General features: G+C 35.1%; 2 protein-coding genes across 3 annotated transcripts; one reads left to right on the forward strand and one right to left on the reverse strand.

The window, feature by feature from the left end:
* Window positions 1-1,513: 1,513 nt before the first annotated feature.
* LOC142625826 (glutamate receptor 3.6-like) lies at window positions 1,514-6,589 on the forward strand. Of its 2 annotated transcripts, none has more exons than XM_075799549.1 (7): window positions 1,514-1,649; window positions 2,204-2,513; window positions 2,638-3,989; window positions 4,076-4,353; window positions 4,823-4,854; window positions 4,956-5,362; window positions 5,872-6,589. In XM_075799549.1, the coding sequence occupies exons 2-7, from the start codon at window positions 2,249-2,251 to the stop codon at window positions 6,349-6,351; spliced, it is 2,814 nt and encodes a 937-aa protein (XP_075655664.1). In that variant the 5' UTR covers window positions 1,514-1,649; window positions 2,204-2,248; the 3' UTR covers window positions 6,352-6,589. The 2 variants fall into 2 exon arrangements, with proteins under 2 accessions (XP_075655664.1, XP_075655665.1); XM_075799550.1 differs by lacking the exon at window positions 1,514-1,649 and adding an exon at window positions 1,844-1,958.
* A 2,095-nt stretch (window positions 6,590-8,684) lies between these two features.
* Window positions 8,685-17,765, reverse strand: LOC142624479 (serine/threonine-protein kinase/endoribonuclease IRE1a). The gene is made up of 7 exons (XM_075798052.1): window positions 17,319-17,765; window positions 16,502-16,736; window positions 12,535-14,054; window positions 11,455-11,627; window positions 11,026-11,272; window positions 10,033-10,336; window positions 8,685-8,989 (listed from the first exon to the last, which is right to left on the reverse strand). The coding sequence occupies exons 1-7, from the start codon at window positions 17,507-17,509 to the stop codon at window positions 8,843-8,845; spliced, it is 2,817 nt and encodes a 938-aa protein (XP_075654167.1). The 5' UTR covers window positions 17,510-17,765; the 3' UTR covers window positions 8,685-8,842.
* Between the last annotated feature and the right edge of the window lie 4,102 nt (window positions 17,766-21,867).

Below are 21,867 nucleotides of genomic sequence, written 5' to 3' on the forward strand. Positions count from 1 at the left end.
TAATACCTTTAACATCATTCATTCAAATACTTGTTTATTAATTAATATCTTCTTGAAGTATCACTAATTACATCCATTACTACCTTGTTTGTAAGTTTTTTAGTAAAATTTCATATAGCTTTAGCATTTTTGCCCAAAAAAAAAGAGCATATTACAAAATAAAAGAATGAATTATTGTTATAAAAAAAACTATAATATTAAACAATAGTTAAATATTATTTAAGTGCATTCTCAAAAAAATTTATTTATTTAGTTAAATGATAACAAAAAAACCTCACTTAAATATATCGTCTTAAGTCTCGAAATTTGTTGGCCACCCTCCGTGTAATATTTGAGAAATAAATGAAACCACAATGAAGGCTTCAATTATGGGCAAAGCCACCAAACAATGATGATTCCATGCATCACAACAAGTTGGCCAAATATACTCTTAACAGTTAAGTCAATAAACAAATGAGAAAAAGAGATTAAACCGACAGAGTAACAGTGTCCAGTAATCCATACCTTTCTTAGCAAGTAAGCTTGGTGTCAGAAACAACATCTCCACAATAGCCTCTCATTTTTCACTTGCCCGAGCTGTGCTGGTGACGTGAAAAATGAAGTTCGAATGGTGTCAAAAATGACCTCCAAAATAGATATTGGTAGAGTAATACTAATAGTGTTCATATTTGCATACTTTTCTCATGGAGTAAGATTGGTGTCAATTCTATTTTGGAGGTCATTCTTGACTTTGGAGGTCATTCTTGACACCAATCTTACTCCATGAGAAAAGTATGCAAATATGAACACTATTAGTATTACTCTACCAATATCATCTTTCTTCTTGTCTTACTAGTTATGACTCCCTGTATTTTTTTTTTTTTCTATCAAAAAAAAAAATATACAAGCAGTCAATGAGTCATAACTATTTTTCCATCGTCACAAATTTGAAGTTTTGTTTTGCATTAATTTTGTATTGAAAAATAATTTGTTACTTATTAAAAGTCAACAAAAGTGATTCTCAAAAAAAAAAAAAAAAACCAACAACAACAACAACAACAACAACAACAAAAGTATCATAACTTTGTTTAGCAAAAAAAAAAGTATTTTAACTTTAAAAGTTGTACCAACAACGGTAACCGGTACTTATCATTCATTTCACGGAGAAAAACAAGTACCACACTTTAATATTTACTATTTTGGTAGATTTTTTTTTTTTTTTTGGAAAGATTTTGGTAGATAACAAGTATCAATAGGGACATTCCAATGTCCAGAACAATCATCATCATAATTATGCTTCTCTTAGTCTTGGTGAATGGTTAATAATAACGCAGGACCAACGCCAAGTCACCAAGCAATACCATGCACTCAAATTTTCTTGTCATCATCTTCCAGGACATGACCACCCTTCTAGTCAGATCCAACGGTATCCCTTTCTTTGTCCGCACGCTGATTCTGTTCACCATACGGACTATTCTCTGACAGTTCCAACTCTGCCAATCCCAGATTTCAAGTCTTATCACATGTGCTATATACTATAATAATCGTACAAGTATAACTATGAACTCATTAATTGATACTACTACACCTCTAAACACACAGCTCTTTCATACACGTAGTGTTAACGGCCTAGTTTGTGGGTCACAGATGATAGCCGCTACTGCTACTGTGTAACTTGTTTTTCCTTATCATTTCAGGCCTTCACTTTCTGTAAAATTGAAGCTTTTTGTGATCCCACAATTATGTCCCTTCACTTTTGATTAAAGTTTTTTTTTTTTTTTTCTTACTTGGGGATTTTGAATAAAGTTAGTTTTTTACTTGTGAATTTTCCACTTGAGCTAGCCTTTTTTTTTTTGTAGCTACTGCTTTTTTACTCTAAAGTGGTATTTGTTTTGCTTTACGCGTGGTTTTGGTCTGTTGGGTTTTGGCCTGTTGGGTTTTGGCTATAGAACAGAAGCTACACTTGTTTTCGAGCTCATGTTAGTTTATAGTTTGCCTTTTCTACTTGTAGGAGTTATACTTTTAAGCTAGATTGTGCAAGTTTCTAGTACCATTCTTTGCTTTATGTTCTTAGATAATTCATATATATATATATGTATTGCTTGGACTTTGTTTCAGGCATTTCTTAAATCTAACATATCATTTGGAGTGTGTTAGTGTTTGAAACTAGAGTCTTCTATTAGTGCTTTCATTTCTTGATGATGTACTTTTGTGTTGTTCGCAGAAAAAGGTGAGAGTTGGGGTTGTGTCTGACAGTTTTATTACCGCCATGAGTAAAGTATGGCTTCTGGTCTTAGTAGTTGTCTGCCATGGGATTTTCTCAAATGGCGTTGTTACAAATAGTTCTACAAGGCCTGATGTTGTACATGTAGGGGCTATTCTCTCTTATAAGTCTATTATTGGCAAAGTTGCGAAAGTCGCAATAGAAGCTGCTGTTGAAGATGTGAATTCTGATCCAACTGTTCTCCCTGGAACTAAGATCAATCTAACAATGCAGGACTCCAATTACAGTGGATTTCTAGGCATTCTTGAGGGTAAATTCTTTGTTCTATCTCTTATTGGCGTGTTTGTTTGTTTACTTTTCATATTCTTAAGGTAGGTGTACTTGGAATCACCAATAAATTATGGTTTTTTTCCCCCCTGAATTTATCATAACAGCCTTGAAGTTCATGGAGAAAGACACTGTGGCCATAATTGGCCCCCAACAATCCGTGACAGCTCACATAATATCTCACATTGCTAATGAGCTCCAAGTTCCACTATTGTCATATTCAGCAACAGACCCTACCCTGTCTTCACTTCAGTTCCCTTTCTTTGTTAGAACTGCCCAGAGTGATCTATATCAGATGGCTGCAATAGCAGACCTCGTCGACTACTATGGATGGAGAGAGGTGATTGCAATCTATGTTGACGATGACCACGGCAGAAATGGGATTGCCGCGTTAGGGGATAAGCTTGCTGAGAAACGATGCAAGATTTCATACAAAGCACCTATGTCCCCTCTTCCAACCCAGGATGAGATCACTGATCTACTGATTAAGGTTGCATTAATGGAGTCTCGGATTGTTGTTCTCCACACTTATGCTGGTCCAGGTCCAGTGGTGCTTAAAGTTGCACAGTATCTTGGGATGATGGGAACTGGGTATGTGTGGATAGCTACTAACTGGCTCACTACCATACTAGATACTAATGCTCCACTAGACTCAGATGCAACTGATGATTTTCAAGGCGTTATTACATTGCGAATGTATGCACCAGATTCAGAACTCAAAAGAAAATTTGTTTCCAGGTGGAGTAACTTGACTAGTGGAAAGAGTACTAACGCCTCTTTTGGACTAAGTACTTATGGTCTATATGCCTATGACACAGTTTGGCTGCTTGCTCATGCAATTGATGCATTTTTCAATCAGGGCGGAATTATCTCATTCTCAAATGATTCGAGGTTAACTGAGCTTCATGGAGGGAGTTTGAATCTTGATGCTATGAGCATCTTCAATGGAGGGAATTTGTTGCTTCAGAACATTTTACAGGTCAATATGACTGGTGTAACAGGACCAATCAAGTTTACTTCAGATAGGAACTTCATTTATCCTGCATTTGAAGTCATCAATGTCATTGGCACAGGGATTAGGAGGATTGGATATTGGTCTAATTATTCTGGTTTGTCAGTCTTACCTCCAGAAATGCTTTACGCAAAGCCACCTAATCGTTCTAGTGCAAGTCAAAGACTATATGACGTAATTTGGCCTGGACAAACAACAGAGCGTCCTCGTGGGTGGATTTTCCCAAACAACGGAAGGCATTTGAAAATTGGAGTCCCAAAACGAGTTAGTTATCGTGAATTTGTCTCACAAGTAGAAGGCACTGACTTGTTCAAAGGGTACTGCATTGATGTATTTACCGCTGCATTGAACTTGTTGCCATATGCTGTCCCATATAAATTAGTTGCATTTGGGGATGGTATTAATAACCCGAGTAGCACTGAGCTTGTGCATTTGATCACGACGGGCGTAAGTACTATAAACAAAAATTGTTTTAGAATTTTGTGAAGCTTTTCATTAACTATCTGATTCTCTGGTTTTCTTTTTCCATATAGGTCTATGATGCAGCAATAGGTGACATTGCCATCATCACTAACCGAACAAAAATTGTGGATTTTACGCAGCCATATGTTGAATCCGGTCTAGTAGTTGTGGCCCCAGTAAGCAGGTTAAATTCCAATGCTTGGGCATTTTTAAGGCCATTCACTCCAATGATGTGGGGTGTCACAGCTATCTTTTTTCTCATTGTGGGAGCAGTTGTTTGGATTTTGGAGCATAGAATAAATGATGAATTCCGGGGTCCCCCAAAAAAACAAGTTGTCACTGTTCTGTGGTGAGGACTTACACATAGCATGTCCTATAATGACTGCATAATACTTGTTACTCTTTGCTTAGTGCAAATCCATGAAGATCCTCCTACTAGTTTTATCACTTGATTAGTGTAAGCATATCGACATTAGATTTTTTTTAAGTTCTTTTTTCCATTCCTTCTTTATTGACATAGGATTGAGACAATGCAGATGACTATGATCTTTCTGATTTAGGGAAAGCAGAAACTCCTCCTTACTCTCCTTTACTATAGAGAAAAAAAGCATCCATAGATAGGAAATGGTAAATTTGTTAGGAATTGATGACACAAATATGAAACACTTGAGTGTTGTTGAAAATTACATCAACATTGTTTTGTATTGAATATTTCTTTCTTTCTTACCTAATGCCTCGTTGTTGAATTAAATCATGTTTAAATTGCATATTCTTAGAATAAACCTCCAATCACCTGCATCTCTTTTTTGATTCTGCAGGTTTAGCTTATCAACTTTGTTCTTTTCCCATAGTAAGTGTTGGCTCTAATTTAGTTGTATTTTCTAATAACCATAGGTAACAGTGTAGCCTGTGTTTAGCTTATCAAGTTAACCCTTTTTCTGTTTTCTGTAGAGGAAAATACAGTCAGCACTCTTGGTCGCCTAGTGCTCATAATATGGCTGTTTGTTGTTCTTATAATCAATTCAAGCTACACTGCGAGTTTGACCTCAATCCTTACAGTGCAAAAGCTTTCTTCTTCAGTTAAAGGCATTGAAAGTCTAATTAACAGCAAGGATCCAATTGGCTACCAGCAAAATTCATATGCCCGAAATTATTTAGTTGAGGAACTTGGCATCCATGAGTCCAGACTTGTTCCTCTTAACATGCCAGAAGATTATGCTAAAGCCTTAAAAGAGGGTCCCAGGGGAGGTGGTGTTGCTGCAGTTGTTGAAGAACGAGCATATGTAGACCTCTTCCTCTCAACCCGATGTGAATTCAGTATTGTAGGTCAAGAGTTCACCAAAGCCGGATGGGGATTTGTGAGTTTCTCTTTATCAATGACACTATACTTCCCAGTAATACTTAGTTCTGGAATTTATGTCAGATTCTTGTGGACTTCTTATTATAACATTGATATTAACGTCTTTTACAGTAGTCCAATATAAGGTAACTTTTAGTGAAAGAATGCAATTAAGATGGCCCTGGATTATACCATAAGAACTGGTGTACAAAATGAATGAATTCAAGTCAACTAAAAATTAAAGTGATTTATCAATTCATTATTTTCATTGCAGAAACAGGAATATTGGAAGATATTAATTTTTAATTGTCCTAAAAGATTGTGACAATCTTCAAAATTTGCGCAAACACTGCAAATACCTGAAATCCAATCATCTGGAGTCTTTGAGTTTATATTGAATATAATCTGTGTATATTCTTACACCAGGTCTACTTTCCTAGCATCATCAACCATCCAAAACAATGACATTATTTCTTCTTGTAGTTGTTGGTTTATAATAACTTGGTTTTATTCTCCATGTATCATCAGGCCTTCCCACGGGACTCGCCTTTAGCAATTGACATGTCAACTGCAATTTTAAGACTGTCAGAGAATGGAGACCTTGAGAGAATCCATGACAAATGGCTCAAGAGAAGTGCTTGCACTTCACAAAGCACGACATATGAATTGGATCGGCTTCAGCTTAATAGCTTTTGGGGCCTTTTTCTCATATGTGGTCTCGCTTGCCTGCTTGCTCTCATTGTATATTTCATCCTGATGGTGCGCCAGTTTAGCAGGCACTACTCAGATGACTTTGAGTCTTCCGGTAGAAACTCAGGATCTAAAAGTTTTCAAACATTTCTTACATTTGTTGATGAAAAGGAAGAGGAAGTCAAAAACCGCTCCAGGAGAAAGCAAATGGAGAAGGTCTCAAATAGATCTGTTGGTGAAGAATCAACCAATAGTTCAACGAGAAGATATACTGAATCATGCTCAGGTAAAAGTTTGGATAGATGTGAAGAAGCCTAAATAGATATTTCTTACACATTTTCTTGTAGACCTCAAAATCTCTTCCACAGTCTGCCTTTGCAACTTTTTTTGCAATTTGTCAATTACTGCTCCTCAACAAGTTTACCTTTCTATATGTCTTTTGCGCCTTATATGCATGTATATGTAGATATATCATCAAATGACAGCATACCTCCTCTATGTATTTTCTTTTGTAACTAAGGTCACCTGGGAATGCATTCAAATTTAGGTGTACAAATCTGTGTTATTGATGACCTGAAATGTGGTATCTATTGCTGCTTGCATGCTGAATGATCTAGAGTTTTTGTAACCTCTATTCTCTCTCTCTCTCTCTCTCTCTCTCTCTCTCTCTCTCTCTCTCTCTCTCTCTCTCTCTCTCTGGGGGACATGTGAGATAGACATGTTGTGAGAGAGATGATACATGCACTAGTAGTGCCTACTTGACAGTAGCCCACACAAACTACCGCTTGCTGCTCCTCTCCACGCAGCACAATCTCAGTGGAAATTTCAATTTTCATAAATTGAAGCCTTGCAACTTACACATCACATGCTATTATCAAAACTAGTCGCAGACCCGCGTGATGTTTGGGAATATATATAAATATTATATAATAGGGTGTAATATATAAAAAGTGACACTTCAAGTATTGTCAATTTTTTAAAAATATTTCTACAAATATTTTTTATCTTTTTATCTCTACAAATATATCATTCTATTATTTTTTGTATGTTTGATTAATATTTTTTTTTAAGTGAACCATATCTTTCTAATTTTTGTTATAGTGTGTTATATTAATCTAATATACAACTAAAATTTATAACCTTCAAATCTCTTAAAGAATAAGGAGATATCATGTAATCAAAACTCGTCACAAAATTTCAAATTTATCTTAACCAAAAATAAAATGAAACCAATGAAATAAAGGATAGACTTTATCATAATTTATTGTTCAAATAATTGGTCAACATATTCAAACTCATAAACATGTAGATTGTGTTTTGATATAAACTCAAATTCTTATTTCCAATTAAAAAAAACTAAGTATTAACCTAAACCAAAACTCAGCCAAAGCTACAAAAGGGAGAGAGAAAACTTTGTAATGAAAAATTATAAAATTAAAAAATAAAATCCTGTAACACACATTTAAAAAAAAAACCATCAATCTTAATCAGAGTTATAAAAAAGAACAAAAATTCACCGAGAGAGAGAGAGTACTCACAGTTTTTGTGTGGCAAAAATATGGATTGAATGAGATAAATGATATTAAATTTATACAAATAAAATGGGAAGAAGAAGAGTCATAAAAAAGACAAAAGAAAATGATGAAGGAAGTGTAACGAAGAAGTAGAGAATAGTGTGGAAGGTAAAGAGGTAAATGGGGAAGAAAAAGATTGGAGGAAGTGTAACCGTAAATGCATACAAATAAAATGGGAAGAAGAATAGTCAAGTTATGAAAAATGACGAAGGAAGTGTAACGGTGAAGTAGAAAGTAGTGGGGAGGTAAAAAGACAAAGAGGGAAGGCAAAGATTGGAGGAAGTGTAACCATTTGTGTGAACTAATAGGAAGAAGAAAAGGTTTTTGTTTTTGTTTTTTTTGTAGATAGTAGTGAGAAGAAAAGTTTGAAAAATAAAAGAAGGGATAAAAAAACATAAGTGGATGATGTGACTCAATGACTGAGTAGCAAAATGTATTGTGTGTGTGTGTATATAAAGAATATGATGGAAAGAAAATGACACTCAATGTTGAAAAGAGCTTTCAATATAGACAATAAACAATTAAAATTTATGATGACATGTAGTGCATTACATTTGGCCACAAAGAATTAATTTTGCAATAGACAATCAATAAAGATGGAAAACCAATAAAATAAAATAAAATAGTGATATGGCCATTAATGTGGCTCAATAGGAGAGTAAGAACAATAAATGTTACGCTTCAGCTTTTAGATATAAAAATAATATAGATGTTGAAAAAGACTTGATTCGTTTGTTTTCAATCCTCAATTCTACAATCTGAAGCGAAAGATAATTCTACAATCTGAAGTGAAAGATGTCAGATTTTTAGGATCTTCAGTGCTCTACCATCTTAATTAGATCTCCATAAATTCATCAAACATGAATTCAAGATAAACTTTAATTAATATTGAATACTAAACACATGTTTCTCTGTTATTTTGTTCCTCCCCACCCCTTTTTTTCCCTCCACTCTGGCTTTTAATAACTCAAAAAAGTACTTTAATGACATAACGAGCCATCTATTTGTCTGTAGTCACTTGATTTTTAGGCCTACAGCAGCAACACTTCTTTTATCTTTTTATTGGTAAGTAAAACATTTAATAAAATTAATTGATGATACATTTATACATTATTATATTACAGTAACGTTTACAATTGTCAACAACCTGTGTATGATAGTTAACGGAATATGGATAATATATACACCAAAAGCCATAGATAGTAGCTAAGCAATTAGAAAGAGCATAAAAAAAGCTAATCAACATTGCTTTTGAAATACTTTTGAAAGGATTCCTCTTCCATACAGTATCTGCAAACAACCTTGTATACTTCAATGAAGAGTCTTGGGAATCGACTTGCAAAGTAGCGATCATACCCCTCAGGCACTGGTCCTACAAGCTTCTGAAATAGCCACCAAAATTGAAAGTGAACATCAACTATATGTACATAAAGAAGAAATCCTAAACTAACTAGATTAAATGGCCTATAGGACTACCGTGCACCCTTAGCACGATGGTCACTCCACAAGTATAAGTACTTGTGAGGTATGAGAGGCAAGGGCCGGAGTTCAAGTCTCCAGGAGGAACACTCACACATATATACACTTAGATTAGGTTAGAGCAAAATTTCTATCTTGTTAAAAATAAAAAAATAAAAAGGCCTATAGGTATCTAATCATGACCAATGCCAGTAGAGTATGATACAATTTATTTACTTTTGATACAAATAATTTATCCCTAGCCCCCACCCCAAAAAAAAATGCTTCAAGGATGTTTTCTATCACACAGGGAAGGGTCAACAAGGTCACCAACAGAAACAATTAGAGATATAGATCTCCTCTAGGGAAGCAGGGTTACATACTAAAAGATTGCATCAAGAAGATCACACTGAAAACTACTCTTACAATTTATTACTAACTGTTTGAAAGTTAGCATAATTATAAGTCTGTCTAAAATTTTTCTTAGTGAGGCCAAACAGCCTAACAAGTACCAACAGCAGTTTCAAAGAGGACTATCAAACCCCCCCAATCCTTCCTAGAAGAGTAGTTAGCCTCTTGATCCATTCAAGGAGAAGATTTCGGCTCAAGTTGACCTATACAAGTTCACTCATAAACAGACCAAATTCAGGTTGACCTTTATTTATCCTACCATTTTGTTCCATAATACAAGAGAATTAGCCTCTCCAAACTATCTGCTAACTACCTCTTCTAGACCCCAGAAGCAGGAGCCTTGTGACAATCTTTTTATGCACAACCTTACACGTATATGGTTTTAGATTTAGGTTGATGGTTGTCTCAAAGGGTCAGGCTTGAATTTTCCAATCCATTTTATATTTGGATCAGATCATATCAAAATAAGCTATTATTAAAGCTGCTTAGTTCAACGAAACAATCGCTACTCATGCATCCATGAAACCTTTCACTTCTCCTAGCCCAGGAAAAATACCTGAATTTCTTTGGGAAGTTCCCTATAATGGTTCAACTTGTTTCGCATGACACGCAGTAAGTCTCGAACACTGTCAAATTTATAACGCCTATAACGGCCAATGTTATTGATAAATGCAAGCTCCATCTTTTCATCCCATTTTCCACCCAAAGCCACTGGTCCGGTACTTTCTAACACTTTCAAGAGATCAGAATTAGTCTCCCTATCTTCCAACTCTACTCTGTCACTAGTGTCCCGAAGAAATGACAATCTCATTTCAGAAGTCCAGAATAGAGGATGGTGCAACACCTCCATTGCCTTTGGCCTGAGAGTAAATCAGAGGAAGTTCGTCAATGAATATATTACAAAAGGAAGCATTTATAACTGAAAGTTTGGCAAGCTTAAATGAGAGTGTAAGATCACTATATATTATGTACCAATTAATGCATAGTCGAGACAACTAAAATTGATTCATTATGTTCTATGTTCATTCAAGACAAGAACTATTTTTCAGAAGTATAAAATCAACTCTGGCAACTCCTAAATTGCTGTGCAAGAACATCATTTAAATATATATATATATTAAATATCAGTTCAAAGAAAACAATCTATGGTCAGACCACCCTCCTGCCAGTAAACCTATACAAGGTTGACTAGAGATCAAGCCCAATCATGATGTGTCAATACTTCAATCTATAAACTAGACCAGAAATAGTTGGTAATGTTGGTTCTGCTTTTGTGCCTTCAAATGCTATTGGAAACAAAATGAACTCTTCTTTTTTGATGGGGCATCCAAGTACTGCCTTACCCAATGACCAGTATGTTCAGTCAAATGGTATACTTTTAACTCGGGGACAATCACTCATCATAGAAGAAAAAAACATCAACAGATAGAATGGTTAAAAATGATTTAAGAAATAGCAGGCTGAAAATCCATTTTATGGTAGAAAAGCATTATTGCCTATCAAAAAAAGATATTGCCAGGCAGGAGCCTGTTTTGAAGGAAAGTAATACCTCAATTCAGGGTCAGGGTTCAATAAACGAGAAATAAGATGCACAGCTTCAGGGATATGTTCCACTAAAAAGAGGTCCATTTGGTTCTTCACAATATTAATATCACGTTCAAGACTATCACCAAATGGATGTCGACCCCCAGTGATGCAGAAAAAAAGGAGACAGCCTAAACTAAACAAATCTACAGAGCGTGTTTGGCGTCCATGAAGAAGCTGTTCTGGTGCTTGCCAACCAGAACTGCCACAACCTGCATATAAGTCATTCAATACCAAGCTAAACAAATTAACAATTGTACAGATTTTACAGATTGATAGCTAGGGTATAGTAATAAACAATGCATTTTAAGGGAGTCAGTGATATACTGCTCCAGAGCACCCGCTTCAATAGCAATTTTCAAGCTTGGATTTAAATTTAGGTGAGAGTGCTTGCCAGTAGCATGATGACCCAAAGAAGACATATCCCCAACAAGGCGCTTGCTAATGCCCATGTCTGAAAGCTTTGCACATAAAGATCTTTCCTTGATTATCAACACATTTTGAGGCTTCAAGTCCCGATGAATTATCCCCAATTCATGCAAATGCACAAGCCCAGAAACCACATCTCTGTTACAAATACAAGCTAGAGGGTTAGAAAGATGCAGATCAAATATGGAAAATATTACATGAAAAATGCCTACTTAACATGAAAACTGGACGAGCATTTAACCTCCACTTGTGTTCACATGGGTCTTGACATGCACATAGAGCCATATTAAAGCATTGAAATTAAATATACAATATGCAGTTCATCCATGTACTCACTGAACTTATGGGCAGTTCAGAAGACCTATAGGTCCAAGGAAAATTTCCAAGGTTCTATCAGAACATCTTCTGAAGATGTATATTGAAATCACGAGTGCAAAGCTATCCCTTGTCCCTCATAGCATTAATGACAACAACCCAATCTCTAGGATGGATTTTCAATAAAATACCACTGTTACAAATATCAGTAATCAATTGGAAACACATTATTTAGAAAATCCTCAAAACTGCTCCTGCATATAAAATGAATCAGACTCATTTAAGAAGTTATGAGAAACAAAATGGTGTAATTAAAACACAGAACAAGACAATTTCCAAAACATTCCTAAGCCAAGACTAACGAGTTATGGCCAGTTATTGAAGGGCTCAAATGGTTGTTACAGGGTCTACACGTTATGTGGTCATACTTGCTAATCATCAGAAAGATCACTTGCTTGTTATGTCAAGCCAGAGACAGGAGCTCCCCTCTCCCCCCCCCCCCCTCTTCCCTTCCAAAAAAAAAAAGCGCGCGCGCACACACACACATGCACACACAAAAAGGCTTTATAGTGATGATGAGGAAGGACCATTTTCATCTTTCTTTCTCCTTTCTTTGGATAAATCAATGAATATTATTGTATAAAAATAATAAACAGTCTCATTTATGACAAGAACTGATAAAAATCTCTTAGTATAAAACATTTTTGTGTCAGTAAGACTGCTAACCAACCTCATCAGCTTTAATGACAGAGGTGATGGATGGCCATTTGCTTTCCACAAATTAAGATCTGGAAAAATATTCTTCACTGACTCCAAGCGAGCTTTATACTCAATCATAGCTCTTGCTGCTTTGTTCTTGTTGAACACTTGGTTCTGTGAACAATCTGAGTAAATTTGGATCAAATCATCCAAGCTGCAAGTACAACGCTCTAGAGAGAGATACACAAAATCTTGATCATACTCCACTCCATACCATCGAACAATGTTTGGATGCTGGTCAGATGCAATGAGATTCTGAATTTCTTTAAAAGCCACATCATTATGAGCCTGGACAAGACGTTTCACAGCAACTGATCGACCTTCATAGATTCCCTCAAGGACAATGGTACCATTGCTTCCCTTAGCAATTTCGGTGTTTGATACAAATAGTTTACCTATCCTACGCCCATCAGTGCCACCATCTACAAGTTTATTAAGGTGCAACGACATTTGGTTATCACCATCAGTATGTACATATGCATCTCCATTTTCAGATGATACATGCTTATCCTTTTTTTCAACACTGCCATTCTTTCCTGATTTTTGAATTTTCTTCCTCTTGGAAGATGCAGTTTTTGAGCCAGAATTACTAGGCTGCTCATTCAAGAAAGCTTGTTTATTAACTGCCAGAGTATAACCTTTAACAATCAAGCTCACAACAAGGCCAATCATGCACAAAATAAGAGGAAATGCAGGTGACCATTCAAAAAACATGCTTAACAGATGATTAGGAGAAATCCTTATGCTAATCATATCAAATATCCCTGAATCATCAATCTTCATGGGAGGCAAAGGAAGCATTGCTTCACTATCATCATTGTGATGAAAGTCAGTTTTAGGTTGCAGAGGCAACAAGGAGTCTGTAGTAGGGGCTGGGTGCATAATATCTTCGTGATGAGCATTTACAAATTTATCAACCGCAGACTTTGAAGCAAGAATCAGACCTGATGGAGGCACTGGGAGCATCAAATCTTCAGGAGGCACCCTTGTGAGTATTTCAGGCCCGGACGATTCAAGCAAATTATGATTTCGATGGCGAAAAATAGAGCCTTTTGTGTGACATGACAATGGAATAGCAAAATCAATGCCAATTTCAGAAACAAGCTTATCGGGCAAATTCATAGGAGCCCCACTGGAAGCATCTAGACAAAGCAAAGAAGCCCCAACTTCTGCAATTGTCATATTCCATGAAGTTTTTTCGGAATTTGGAACAGAGGACGTCAGCAAATAATCTGTCCTTGTGATGTACAGTCGCAAATCAACAACATTTAGGTTCTTAGGACCAGACTTTACCAATTCCTTATTGGATGTTTTATTATATGAAACACTCTGCAACATCGATGGAGAATCAAATGCATAAGCACGGATCAGCTTTCCAGTCCTAAGATCAACCTCAAACACAGTTGTTTTCTTAGATCCAAGTGTAACAGCTCCATCCTCTGATATGTATGGTGTATTTTTGACAAATTCATCAATAGACATTGAAAGTTTCTGCAACAGCAACATTGAATCAATAATAAGGCATATACAAATTTAAAAAAAGAGCTAATCATGGATACAGTAGGAACACACAACTAATATATATTAATGCTTCTGATGAGACAGTACGTGCCAAATTTTCCAACTCGTCGAAAGACAAGTCATCACCAGGCCCTATTTTGCCTCTGAACAAAGACACGACCTGTATTCTTTTCTGTTTCTGGTTAGTCTTTTGTTCTTTTACAATCAGAGCAGCAGCTAAAAGGGCACCTACGTATTTGCATCTGACAAACCATTAGAATGCAATCTCTTAGGAAGTAGCATACTCATGTTGTTTGCTTTTGTTCCTTTCATCTCGAAGGCCAGTTCAGTAATAGTTCAAATCCTTCTAACTGGTTATTCATTAAAGCAGCATGTCTTACTCTGGGCCAGCAGCGAAAGCCCTAAATATTCGTGTTAAATCACATAGTAGTAGGATTGAAGAAAGCCCCTACTCCGAACAAGTTGCAGAGTTCTACCTTTACCCTGACCAAGTAAAGGGAAGGAAAGAAAGTACCCTACTAAGTATTGAAGACTTCTCTTTTAATCTCGAATTATCTGCGTCTGTAGCTGTCTAGCTAGCCTTCCCGCTTCTTTGACGCTTTGATTTGAAAGCACATTAAGCTTTGTTGGATTCACTGTCCTGTGCTCCCAAACTGATGAACTTCAAAATCTATAGAAAGGAGCTTCTACCTCTCTTGCTTGTGCACCAGCTCACTATGCTTACACTATGCCCCCTTGTTAGCTAGTTAACAGCTCACTTTGATCATTTCGCTCTTCAGATCTCAAGTCAGGTGACCCTGCCTTGATCTCCTCATCACTCCACTTACACAGTTACACACACACACAGAGGATAAACCTGGTAGCATAATACGGAATTCATAACAAGGACATCTTTTAGGCAACATCCAGATTCATTAATTGATAAGAAGAAAAATGATACCTACGTATATGACAATTTGTAGTGGCTATCAATGTCTAGCAACTACAGGTGTTAAGTCACAAAGAAGAGCCAAGAAAACCCTTAGGTGCCAAGAAGGCACCATGGCATTGAGCTAAATAGAAAGCCCAAATTATTTTCCAAAATAAAATAAAATAAATTTTTTTTTTTTTTGATAAGATAAAATAAAATAAATTTTAACAAAAGAATAACACAAATTCTAGGGTTCAAGAGATAGCCCAGCAGTAATAGCATCCTTTGTGGTTTCCTATGTCTGCGGTTTGAACCCCATCCCCCCCCCCCCCTCTCTCTCTCTCTCTATACCTATTCAAAAAATAGGAAAAAAAGAATAAGCAAAGTTCTATTGTCTTAATATGAAAGCACTTCTCCAATTAAACCTTTCTTTTCCCTATTTTGATATGTGAGTAGCTCCGAATGGAGGAAAAGGGAGTTGTGTGAAAAGGCCATAGAAAGCCTTCCCAAACAAGATTGATTGTGAAAACTATTATGGGCTTGAGAAAGATCTCCAAAACAAATAAATGGAACTAAGAAAAATAGAAATAAATAAAAACATAATTACACACAAGAACACCAAGGATTTATGCGGTTCGGCCTTTGGTCTACATCCATGAGCGGCAACAAGGAGACAATTTTAGTAACAAATATGGAGATTACAAAGGCAGGATATAGGCACTCTCAAAAAAACACAAACCCCATATGCACCCAAAGAGCTTTCTCTCCCAAATTACAAAGAATACATAAATTCCTATTTCCCTATTCTAATTTGCAGCACTTTTCTCTTGGAGAACTAAATAACCAGGCCAATATATGTGCGTGTGTATATATTTGTGAGATTCAACAAAGTGGTTATCTAATAGCACTCAAATACAACTAAGTAATTTGTTGTTGTGCACACACCCAAAATTTTAAAGGCAATCCAACTCAAGCCATGTGACAAAGAGAGGGGGTGTGGAAGTCAACTTATCAATTCAACCCATTTGATAACCTGGTCTTCATAATTTATCTCTCTTTTGCTTCCTTTAGACCATGAGAAAAGATCTATAATGTCTCTTAAGAACGCATCAGAGTTTGGCCTTAGGACCCATCAGAGTTTGGAATATAAGGGCAATATTCAAGGACTCAAGGAAAGGTGGAGTCTTAACTGGAGAGAGGATCCACTTATATGGACAGATATTGATTATCCACATCTCCTCACACAACTAATACAACAATCTTATTTGAAGAGCTCCAAGGATGATTGATGCCTTCCCACATGTTATAAGAGAAATATGCAATACACCAATAGATAAATGAATGTTGAGGAAAGTAAAACACTAGAGAAGATTGGCAAACAGATGTGACTAAGTTCATAAATAGTTTAAGAAGCAGAAGCTTTAGCTACAGACCGATAATAGTAGACCTTCACCTTTTTTTTTTTTTAAAAAGCATTGATATAAGAAACACAGACAAGAAAACATACCATTTTACCAAAGTGCTCACTGTGCATATACAAATCCCAGTCATCTCCACAGTCTATGAAGAACCTGCCACTTGGGTCAGATGCATTTTCTTTATCATTATCTTGCCCAGAAGCAGCCTGATACGAAGTGTAAATCGGTGTTCCAGACTCAAATGACCAGATAACTCTCTTAGAATTACTCTCAACCAAATGGACTGTCCCATCCAAGCCAGCAATCAGCGCAGTACTATGTTTACTGTTCCCATAAAAAATGGAAAAATCAAATGTAAGGCAAAGTAGCAGAGTTTGGATGGTCATTATCCCACAAAAAGATTTGTATCTACAAAAAGCTAAATTTATATTTACATCATGTGTTTCAAGCATCTCCCTATTAGAATAATAGTTATTCAAGTAAATTCACCATTTCCTAACAACTTAAACTTTTAGGACAGTCGGTAATTTATCACGATATTAAATCAAATAATCCTCAATTCGAACTCTATCACCAATCTGCCTCCCATTTTAAAAGTTAGAATAATGGTTAAAGGAATAAATAAACCCTTTCCTAACAGCTAAAGCTTTTGGGATCAAGTGGTAGTTTATCAATGCCAACTGTTTTGTGCTTCAATTCACTATGTAAAGCATGCAATACAAGGTGCATGAAATACAAAGTTTGCATTATAATTGAACAAATTAATTCGACATAGTAAGAGAAAAACCTAGTCCAAACCATGTTCCATAAAACTCTATTTCAAAAAATAGATAGAGTTCTGAGTTGTGAATATAATTAAAAGACAAAATATGAAGGAAAAAAGAAAAAAGAAAAAAAAGAACTCACGGTGAGATAGACAAGAGAGATCGGGTCGGGCTTCGAGTTAAGGCATCATCCTCGTGAGGATCCCATAGCGACAACTCCGAGCTTTCCGAGCTCAACAGCAAGTCGTCTATTACGCTTGAAGACGCCGAGATTGTGAATACTAATATGCAAAATATTAAGGTAGGAATAAGAAAAAAGTGGTGTTTCTTCATCTGGAAAACTGAAATCGAATTAGAGAGGTTGTGAGAAATATTGGTCAGGATGATGCGGGAGCAGAAGAGAAGGTGGTGTGGTCGAAATCATAATCGTGGGAGAAGAGAACAGCGACAATAAGGCAGCTTTGGAAGAAGATTCTAAGCTTCTTCCCAAGCTGCAATTTTAGGATCTCCAAACCAAACCCCTCACCTTTGCCGGCTTGCCTTTACCAATTGTTTTGTCTCAACGGTTTTGCTTTTTGTCTCCGAAGTTTCCTTTTCTTTTCTTTCTTTCTTTCTTTCTTTTTTTTTTTTTTTTAATACTTCCATAATTAGGATGGGCGATGAATTTAGGAGTCTTTTGGCTAAATATTGCAAAAAATGAAATTTTTTGTTGTTATAGTTACTGTTCAAAGTTATTTGGCAAAATGAGGAAAGAGAATGAATTTCGGCAACAGCGTTGCCGAAATTGCATAAAAAAGTATGAGAGAGAAATAAATTTGCAGGTGATGGCAGGATTTGAATTTCGGTAATCCCATTACCGAAATTCCTGCTGCCCAAACCATTACCCGAGTGAGTGCCCAAATAAAAACAATTGTGGCAATGCCATTGACGAAAATGGGAAAAAAAAAAAAAAAAAAAACCAATTGAGGTGCCATTGCCGAAAATGAAAAAAAAAAAAAAAAACCAATTGAAGTGCCATTGCCAAAAATTAAAAAAAAAAAAAAAAAAAAACCAATTGAAGTGTCATTGCCGAAAATGGGAGAAAAGTAAAAAAAAAAATTTAAAAAAAAAAAAAAAAGTCAATTGCGGCAATGGCATTGCCGAAAATGGGGGAAAATATTAAAAAAAAAAAAATCAATTGTGGCAATGGCATTGCCGAAAATGGGAAAAAAAGTAAAAAAAAAATCTATTATGGCAATGGCATTGCCGAAAATGGGTGAGAAAAAAAAAATTGTGGCAACCAAGTCGCCGAAAATGGAGAGAAAAAAATGCTTCGTCCACAACATTTTTCACAACAAATTACAAGTGGTTAGTTGTTATTGGTTTAAATTTAAACCTAATACTAAGATAACTTTTGTGCTCCAATAATAACAATCAATAACAACCTGCCAGTTAGGATTTGTTGTAAAAATGTTGTGGATGTATCATTTCTAAAAAAAATTGTAGTGTCAAAATAGAAAAAAAAAAAAAAAAAAGTGGCAAATTGTTTTGTGGCAATTGCATTGCCGAAATAGAGGGAAAAAAAAAAATTGCCACTTTTTTTTTTCCTTCTATTTCGGCACCACGATTTTTTTAGAAATGATACGTCTACAATATTTTTACAATAAATCCTAACTGACAGGTTGTTACTAATTGTTATTATTGGGGCACAAAAGTTATCTTAGTATTAAGTTTAAATTTAAACCAATAACAACTAACCACTTGTAATTTGTTGTGAAAAATGTTGTGGACGAAGCATTTTTTTTCCCTCCATTTTCGGCGACTTGGTTGCCACAATTTTTTTTTTCTCACCCATTTTCGGCAATGCCATTGCCACAATAGTTTTTTTTTTTTTAACTTTTTTTCCATTTACGGCAATGCCATTGCCACAATTGAGATTTTTTTTTTTTTTTTTACTTTTCTCCCATTTTCGGCAATGGCACTTCAATTGTTTTTTTTTTTTTTTTCATTTTCGTCAATGGCATTGCCACAATTGTTTTTATTTGGGCACTCACTCGGGTAATGGTTTGGGCAGCAGGAATTTCGGTAATGGGATTACCGAAATTCAAATCCTGCCATCACCTGCAAATTTATTTCTCTCTCATACTTTTTTATGCAATTTCGGCAACGCTGTTGCCGAAATTCATTCTCTTTCCTCATTTTACCAAATAACTTTGAACAGTGCCTATAATAACAAAAAACTTCATTTTTTGCAATATTTAGCCAAAAGACTCATGAATTTAGACATAATATAAAACTTGCTTCTCAAAAAAAAAAAAAAAAAAATATATATATATATATATATATATATATATATATATATAACTTAGGTGACTGTTTGGATCCAGCGTCTATGTTTGAGTGTTTGCGCCTTTTTTTTTTTTTTTTTTAAGTTGCAACTTTTGATTATTTTTTCGTGAACAGTGTATCTGGTACTGTTTACGGGTCTCACAAACTTCACTTTTTAGCAACTTTTTCATTAAAAAAATGGTCTCACGACATTATTCATACTTTTAAAAATTATTTTACTACAGTATTTTCAGTTTTCAGCAATAAGTTCTGAAATTATTTTGCTAGATCTGTCTGGCATTGGCTCATTTTGCTGAAATTAAAAAAAAATATTCTTAAAAGTTAGCTGAAGTAATATTGTAGGAACCATAAATAGTACCAAAAATATAACAGGCTTATAAATAGTAACAAAAATAAACTAAATAGTAAAAAAAACTAACTTTTTAATTTTTGTTAAACACACGCTTATAAATACAAGGTCTTTTGCCCATTCTAGTGCTTTTTTTTTTTTTTTGTCTTTTGATTAATAGTGGGCAAAATAAATTTTTTCTATTCTAAATTATTAACTCAGTTAGGGGGTCTAGAGGGGAAAGGGTTTAACCTGCAGGGTTAACAGCAAATTGTAATTATCTCTCAACTCAATTAGGATCTGTTCGGATAACACTTGTTTGCTAAAAACTTATTACTGAAAACGCTGTAACAAAATATTTTTTAAAAGACAAAACGTTGTTCATGCGTTTTTGTGCTTTGGCTGGTCCATAAACAGTGTCATAAGACTAATCATAAAAACGCAAACACAGCTTCAATGCAGACGCAGTGCTAAACAAACTCACGCTTACTCTCATCAACTATCAAAACACGCTACCAGTCCTCCCTATTATAAAAGTATTTTCTACCATCTGTAATGCAATTGACTTTGAATCCTCTTATTGGCAATATTATAAAAATAATTGTACATTAATTTTACCTAATTGCTAATACTTTCAGCAAATTACATGAGTATCCTAACTATCACTTACACTTTCCTACCATTGAGTTCATTAATAGACTTAACATTAAACAGATTAGAAAACTATGAATACTCCTAAACCATAGTCATGCAGCTCTTGAAATTATACCATAGGTTCTTACTTATGTAATAAATCATAATCGTTGCACGCATAGGCAGATAAATGCAAATGGTAATATGTCAGTGATCTTACTTTAAAAGAAGAAAATGGAAGAATGCTTGACAAGAAGGAAATTTTGAGTTTATGAGTCTCACTTTAACGAGATTGAGTTTCACATTAGTCAGGAACATACAAAAATAAGCAAAGTTTGTCTAGACCTTGCTTTGAGTGTGATACGAGTGAAGGATGTGCGAAACTTTTGTTTAGAATTTAAAACAATTTCCAAAAAATTTGCTCATGCAATACAATCTTACTCAAGCGAGAAGAATAGTTCATTCAAACAATGTTAATTATCACTCAAGTGAGACTGTCACATAAAATATGTTTTTGTAGAATTCTGAAGAAATGTGAAGCAAATAAAATGATCTTGTCCCCAACAACTATTAACAATCTTGGTAACATTTTAGAATGTCAGTCTTGACTTAAAGTGACCTTTCAAATATGTCATTTCATTGGAAACTCCTCATTGATTATATAATTATCCATATATGGTTATTTACGAGGTTTTTGTGGATCATAAATTGCCATACCACACTAGAAATTTACAAGACTTTCCAAGATTGCAAATTTGGCCCATAACTCACTAGTAAACACGAAGATACAAATATCATATTAAGGGAAATGATATTTTCACACCTCTTATCTTTACTTTAATTCCTTTTAGTTCTATCCCACATTTGTGTACTTCTATTCATCTTTTTTTTTTTTCTTGTACTACTTTTGTCCTCTCTCTCTCTCTCTCTCTCTCTCTCTCTCTCTATTTTTGGTTAAGTTGGGGAATGCTAATTTGAAATTGTAATAATTGAATTGCTCAGCAAGTGCTTCAATGATGTTTGAAATTGTAATAATTGAATTGCTCAGCAAGTGCTTCAATGATGTTTGGACAGGGTTGTCCTCTAATTGAAGGATTTTTCTTCAACTCACTAAGGGCCTGTATGTTATATTATTTCAAATTTACATTTTTACATTTTAAACAACATTACACACATTTTCACACATTTTTCAACTACACGTATTTCAAAAAATTACAAAAATCTCATCTCAAAATACTCTACCAAACACCCCCTAAGTGTGCGTTTGCGTAGCACTAAAATTATTTCAGTATTGCATTTTGTGTTTTTTGGAGTTCCATAGTACTATTCATGGGACCCACAAAAGTCATCTAAATACAGATTTCAATATAAATTTGGGTCCCACAACACTATTCATACATTC

This window comes from Castanea sativa, chromosome 2, assembly GCF_040712315.1.
Source record: "Castanea sativa cultivar Marrone di Chiusa Pesio chromosome 2, ASM4071231v1".
Classification (NCBI taxonomy): domain Eukaryota; kingdom Viridiplantae; phylum Streptophyta; class Magnoliopsida; order Fagales; family Fagaceae; genus Castanea; species Castanea sativa.